The sequence below is a fragment of the Vespa velutina genome, chromosome 11 (assembly GCF_912470025.1).
Source record: "Vespa velutina chromosome 11, iVesVel2.1, whole genome shotgun sequence".
Lineage (NCBI taxonomy): Eukaryota > Metazoa > Arthropoda > Insecta > Hymenoptera > Vespidae > Vespa > Vespa velutina.
In genome coordinates, this window is record NC_062198.1 from 1,906,053 (window position 1) to 1,913,356 (window position 7,304).

The 7,304-nt window shown below is 24.5% G+C and overlaps 1 protein-coding gene across 1 annotated transcript; it reads left to right on the forward strand.

Moving 5' to 3' along the window:
• The first annotated feature begins 805 nt into the window (after nt 1-805).
• On the forward strand, nt 806-5,569 carry LOC124953098 (facilitated trehalose transporter Tret1-like). The gene is made up of 2 exons (XM_047504008.1): nt 806-1,020; nt 4,112-5,569. Exon 2 carries the CDS (start codon nt 4,154-4,156, stop codon nt 5,567-5,569), a length of 1,416 nt encoding a protein of 471 aa, XP_047359964.1. The 5' UTR covers nt 806-1,020; nt 4,112-4,153.
• Nucleotides 5,570-7,304: the final 1,735 nt, after the last annotated feature.

Consider the following 7,304-nt stretch of genomic DNA (forward strand, 5'->3'; position numbering starts at 1 on the left):
GAAAGAAATCGAGGAATATATTACCAAACATTGCCTTGAAATAAACCAAGCACCCTAATACGAAAGACAATTACGAATCGCAAAAAACTTCTTAAACCATTTTTTATTTATAAAAGGCACGTTATTTAATCATTATTGTTTAATAAAATACTAATTTCTTTTCTCGATTTCAACCTCATTATGCTTTACTAGAATGGGACTATTGTTAAAAATCTAGTTTAGTTAAAAATTTAGTGGCTTTAGAATCCGATGTTGCTTCACAAAACGGAGTAACATATCGTATATACATATTTATATGGATCGAATTATTTATGTATATAGATTTGTAGAATTTATAGTATATATTGAATAAATACATAATTTTATACAATTTTATATATAATAGAATAAATCAATTTTCAATATGATATGTTCACAAATAATAAAATTATATATAATATTTTATATACAATTATGTCAACATTAAATAATAATTTCATGCGATTGATTAGTATACAAAAATATCATGAATACATCATTCGATACAATTTCATTGTATTATTATTTTTGTTACAAAAAAATAACGAACAAACGTGCTTGTAGATAAGAAGTAGAATGATTAAAAAAGTGTAGATGTTCGAGATAATAAGGGAAAACCAGTAGGAAGAAAAGCGATAAGGACAATGATGTAACAAGGAGAAAGAGAGAGAGAGAGAGAGAGAAAGAGAGAAAGAGAGAGATAGAGGAAAGAATGAAAGTGGAAAAGAGGGAGAGGGAATAATAAAGCCCAACGAATAAATGCTAAAATATCATTTTACGTAACGGAACGAAAAGGGCAGATAGGCAACGGTTTATAATTTGGAAAATTTATTATAAATTAAAATAAATACTTGCTTGATCTACCTGTTATTATTCATCTCAGTGTGATATTACGTTAAGTGCTTATAACCGTTGAATGAAATATCAAATGATAATACTGGATAAATAATTAAACAACGAGATGTCATTTAGAGATACAAAAATCTTCTCGGCTGTCATTCAGTATGTCTCTTTTTTTATTTATTGATATTTTTCTTTTAACATATTTTTTCTTTTTTCTTTTTCATTTTTCTGTCACTAAACATCGTTTCTATTCCCCTTTTATTATGTCTCTTTTCTTTTTCTTTTATATTTCTTAGCGAATCCTTTCATATCTTCTCTTCGAATCGATGATAGAATATATTTCGTTTATATACTTTTAAGTTTCATATATATATTCTTACTCAAAATTATATTAAACATTAATATTAATATTAATCATTAAAACATACGATTACGTATGGACGAGATCGTATAAATTTCTTAATAAATTAAATAGTATATAAATATTAGTATGAAACAAAAATTTAATTCAATATAATTAACACTCTAATGATTTCCAAAAGTAATTTTAAAGTATACCGAAAATTTATGATAACAGAAATATTAATTATACACTTATTGATATTTAATATATATTGCCATTACACATTAAATTTCAAAAATTATTTATTCGAAAATTCCAGATGAAAAATCTTTGTTTCGAATAGATTAATTTTCTATGTTTAATTTAAACAAAAACGTGAAAAATTTAAATAGGCGTAATTCCGTTCGATTGTTAAAAAAGTACATTTTCCAAAATAACGTTGGACAAACTTCCCCTTTGCTGATTCATCTTTTTCGTTCATCATTCACCATTTCTCGTTTTTTCTTACCAATCAGACGATCCTTCACTTCTCAAGTTTCCAGTATTTTTCTTAAATAATCCGTTCATTTGTCAAATTGATTAATTCCACAAAACAAAAAGCCAAAAAAATTAATAAAATTATTGCCATCAATTTGTGTTATTTGTTACTCAACGATCATAAAAATTTTGATCCTTCAGAAAATTGAAAAAAAAAATAAAAAGGAATTCTAAAATTCGAATTAATCGTTTTCACCTGTGAATTGCTCAAATAGCGTAACAGCCATGTTCTTTATATTATATTTAATTAAATAATACAAATAATGAATTAAAATAGCATGAAGTACAAAAAAATAGAATTGAAATTATATTTTTAATAAGAAATATGCACCATAAGATCAGTAAAAAATAAATCTTAGAATCGATTCGTTATCAGAGTAATAATAACCAGGATTTTTTTCAAAAATGTTGTAGTTATCTAGAAATATTGTTGTTTTATTTTTCTTATTCCTTTATTACTTTCCCTCTCTCTCTCTCTCTCTCTCTCTCTCTTCCTCTTACTCTCTCTCTCTCTCCCTCTCTATCTCTTTGTCTCTCCCTCTCTTTCGTTCTCTCTCTCTCTCTCTAATCTTAGATAAACTATAAATGATATAATTCTGATTGTTATATAAAATAGAATTACGATAGATAGTCTCTATAAAAATGGAGAAAAGAGTAAATCGAATTTAAAAATTGATTAAAAAAAAGTCTAATCAGACTAGGTCGATTAGATCAATGAAGCTATGATCGAATCGCGTGAAATCAAACAAGAAAATTGCACGTTCGTATCATTATTTCTTCGAGAAAATGCATATTCTTATTTCCTCCTCTCTCTACCACTATATTTATTAATTCTCTTATAATTCATTTTTCTTATTTCTTAATAATCCTTTCTAAACCAATTTCTTTTTATATCTTAAAATAATAATATAATTAGACAAATAATTTCACTAATATTTAGTATAACTTATGCTAGTATAATTATATTACAATAAATAGATATTATTCCATTCTTTATATACGAAAATAAAATTAGTTTATACTCTCTATAAATCAATTATCTTTCGGTATATAAAAAATTGGTGAATTAATAATTATAGTATTATTTATTTTAGTATAACTTCACCAAAATAATTAGTAACAGAGTATAATTATGTATGTCTAGATAATATTTTTATATAATACTCTATAATCCAAATTCCTTTCGTCTTCGAAGATAAATAAACGATAAAATAAATATTTTGATAATTATATCTATAATTTATAATAGTATTACTTTATTATAATAATTTATAGTAGTTTTATTTTCAATATCTACACAGACTGCTGTTTAAATCCTATATAATCAAATGTATATTATTGACTAAAAAAGAAATTATATAAGTTAATAATTATATTTTGAAATAAATAATTTGATAATTGTATAGTATAACTTATACAAGTATAATTATATTATTATAATTCGTAATATTATTATTATCATTATCTACAAAAGATTTTATTTGAATTCTTTATAGTTCAATTGGTTTTATATCTAAAAAAGAAAAAATCATTATATAATTCTAGATTTATAATATCAACAAAAAAATCAATTTTCGAATATGAATTGACAGATAATGTTAATTTGAAATTAAAATGAAATAATATAAATAAAAAAATACATAATATCAAAGTTACATGGCATTATAAAAAATTAACATTACTACTTGTACTAATTTCTCTTATTAAGCGATATAATCATTTTCTTTTAATAATATAATTTAAAAATAAATTATATTAGGATTTTTTTATAAATTTTTATTAAATTATATATCAATTTTAACATGCTTATTTTGTTTTACTATCGACGAAAAATAATATCCAAGTACATATTTAGGAAAATACAATAAGAACAACGTTCTTTAATTTTTTATTTAACTCTTAGATAGTCTTCTCGAAGATAGTTCTATTTCCATAAGAAATTATCGGTCCATTATTTTATCTTCCGATGTTATAAATGAATATTCATCTATCAATTAAAAATGGTACATTTTTTTTATTTTCAATATCAGTATTATTCTCAAATTGATATTAGTATTATTCTAGACATTAATGTACGGGCACGATGTTAAAATCGAGGTAGTATTATTGTAACAATACAAAATATTAAACTATTCTATATGTATTCAAATGTAAAATTACTCGTACGGTCGAACATAATTGTTCATTTTATTATTTATTATGTTATAATTTCGCTTTCGAGAAAAGAATCTACTAATATTTCTTTGTTTTGGCAATTTCGTGCAATCGAAATTTTAAATACTTTTTTCTTCTATTCTGCTCTGTAATTTATGTTTAAAACTTATTAATACATGCTGCTATTTAGTAACAAAATATTTTCTTTAATTTTAGATAAACGAAAGTACACAATTAATAAAAAATATTCAAAGCAATATGATAGAAAAAATTGTTGGTTTTTCACAAGATACCCTTGTCTATCAAAGTGGGCAAACAATCAAAGCAAAAAGGTTCCTACAATACATTGCAAGTTTAGCAGTCTCCATAGGTGCAATAGCATCTGGAGTGACAATATCATGGACCTCACAAGCTGGTACAGATGGTGTCAATATAGCAACCATATATAAAATCGCTGTTACACCAGAAGAATATTCATGGATTGGATCACTCGCAGCACTTGGTTCTGCAGTAGTGTGTGTACCTATTGGTACTCTTGCAGATATAATAGGCAGAAAATATTCTATGCTAATGCTTGTAATTCCTTTTACAATTGGCTGGCTTTGTATTATCTTTGCAAAGTCTGTCGCTTTTTTTTATGTCGGAAGGTTCTTAACAGGTTTTAGTGGCGGAGCCTTTAGTGTGACTGGTCCTATGTATACCTCAGAAATTGGTGAAAGTGAAATTCGTGGGAGATTAGGTACATTTTATCATTTATTTAAAACTGTGGGTATTTTAATAGTAGCCGTTCTATATTTAATTGACATAAATATGTATCAATTATCCATTATATCTGGATTCATACCAATAATCTTTGGTATAGCATTTTCCTTTATGCCAGAAAGTCCCGTATATTATTTACTTAAAGGAAATGAAGATGCTGCTAGAAAAATATATATTAAACTTAGAGGTTCTCAATATGATGTAGAACAAGAATTAAGTATGCAGAAAAAAATGATAGAAGAGGTTAATAAAAACAAGGTATCTTTCCTATCTTTATTGAAATCTAAAGCTTGTAAAAAAGCCATATTAATATCGTATGGACTTATGACATTTCAACAATTGAGTGGAGTAAATGTTGTTGCATTTTACATTGGTTTTATATTTGACAAAGCAGGAGGTTTTCTTGGACCTAAGGAAGCTACTATTATCGTAGGAGTAATTGCAATAACTATGGTGTTTATAAGCATATTAACAGTCGATCGTCTAGGTAGAAGAATATTACTTACAATATCTTGTCTTATTATGTGTTTATCTAACTTAGCACTTGGTATTTACTTCTATCTCTTGGAAACAACAAGTACAAGTACTCTAGGCTGGTTACCTTTCTTGTCTGTTTGTTCTTTTATAATTTCATTTGCAATTGGGTTTGGTCCTCTTCCGTGGATGATGATCTCAGAACTTTTTACACCTGATACCAAAAGTATCGTTGGTAGTAGTGCTTGCTTTTTGAATTGGACACTGGCATTTATAGTCACTAAAACTTTTGTTAATTTAAATGATATTATTCATGTCTATGGTACGTTTTGGTTATTTTCTCTTTTTTGTGCTGTAGGTGTCATTTTTGTTTTATTCTTTGTTCCAGAAACGAAAGGAAAAACGTTAGAACAAATTCAACGCGAATTAAGCGCATAGTTAGGCATTTAAAAAAATTTGTAATATTTAAATTACATTCTAATATAAAAGATTTACAATATAATATACAAATTGCAAATTTGATCGTTTTATAAAATAACTATAATACGCAAAATATAGACAAATATATTTCTGTATGCAAAGGTATCCAATGGGTTATAAGTAAAATTTTGGTTAAAGCAGAATAAATACGCTAATATATTCTAGATTGCTATTTTTACTTATGATTCTAATAATACAAGTCGTTTATTTCCCGTTCTTTTACCTGAAATCCTATTAATATATGACAAACGAAAAACAATTTTGTAAAGATAATGTCATTTTCAAAAAAAAAAAAAAAAAAAAAAAGAGGAAAAAAATGTTTTTAAAATCGTTTATGTAGTTTATTTTGTAAGTCTAAAATCTAATTTTTCATAGCTCTTTAAATATTATAAGTGCTTCTTTGCTAAACTAATATTCTTTTTATTCGCCCACCAGAAATATACAATATTATTTATATTAAAACAAAATTATTTTCTATTATTTATTTACAAAATTATACAACGTATATTGCTATTGTTATAATGATAATAAGAAGCTAAATGAAATTTAGATTAGAACTTTTTTCGAAAATATCTATTAAAATTCCCGCCATTAAATTATTTACAATCAATTAATATGCTATCTTGCGGAAAATCTTTGATATCTATATTCATGTATGTTGCTCCGCCGATCATTATGTAGCGTTCGATATTGTATATATCTATAGAGATATACAAATTAATTCTATCTTTCTTTTACTAGATGGCAGAACAATCAATTTTATCGAAAAATCCGAAAAATTTTTCTTTAATTTATATCAAGATACAATTATACTCACCATCTTTAAATCTATGTGATATTTATAGGAGTAATATCTTTTTTCTTATATTTATTATAATATTAAATAAATAATATAATATTCATACGAATAACATTCTTTTGTTTTTATTTATTATTATATACAATTTATAATGAATAAATGAATTGAATAAATAGATTTTATCAAACATTCATTAACATGTTCTAATATGTAATAAATCGCATTTCCATAATTATTATTTGATTAATATTAAGCTTAAAATTTAGAGAGTTTTAATCATTTATCAATCGATAATCAAAACAATATTATGCTTATGAAAAGCAATCATAAAAAGGATAAAAAAATCCTTCATACCAATGTATAAATACCTGTTAATATATCAAGAAAAAAAAGAGAAAGAAAGATGGTGAGAATGATAGTATTCACTGACGAAATGGTCAACGAGGAATAAAAAAATTATGGATGAATCTATATACATTCATGCATATATCCATCCATCAGTGGTTAAACTCTTTTTAGAAAGACCAAATATACGACAAGAGATATGTATGACTAAAATGATTTTGATCGGTGAATCGATAACCAAATATATTCTTCCTGTATCATTTATATATTATATATATATATATATATATATATATATATATATATATATATATATATATATGTATATATATGTATATATATATATTATGCGAAATATATAAGTCTTGTAATATATAAAAGAAAGGAAGTATATATATTAAAATTATTTTTATATTTAATGTATTTAAAATTAATTTGTTTATATTTAATGTGGTAACATTGATAAGCTAATTTGATTTTCGCGCACATTTCACAAAACGCCATTTTGATAATTGACAAATGTAAATTTCAAAGGAAGGTTCCTTCGTC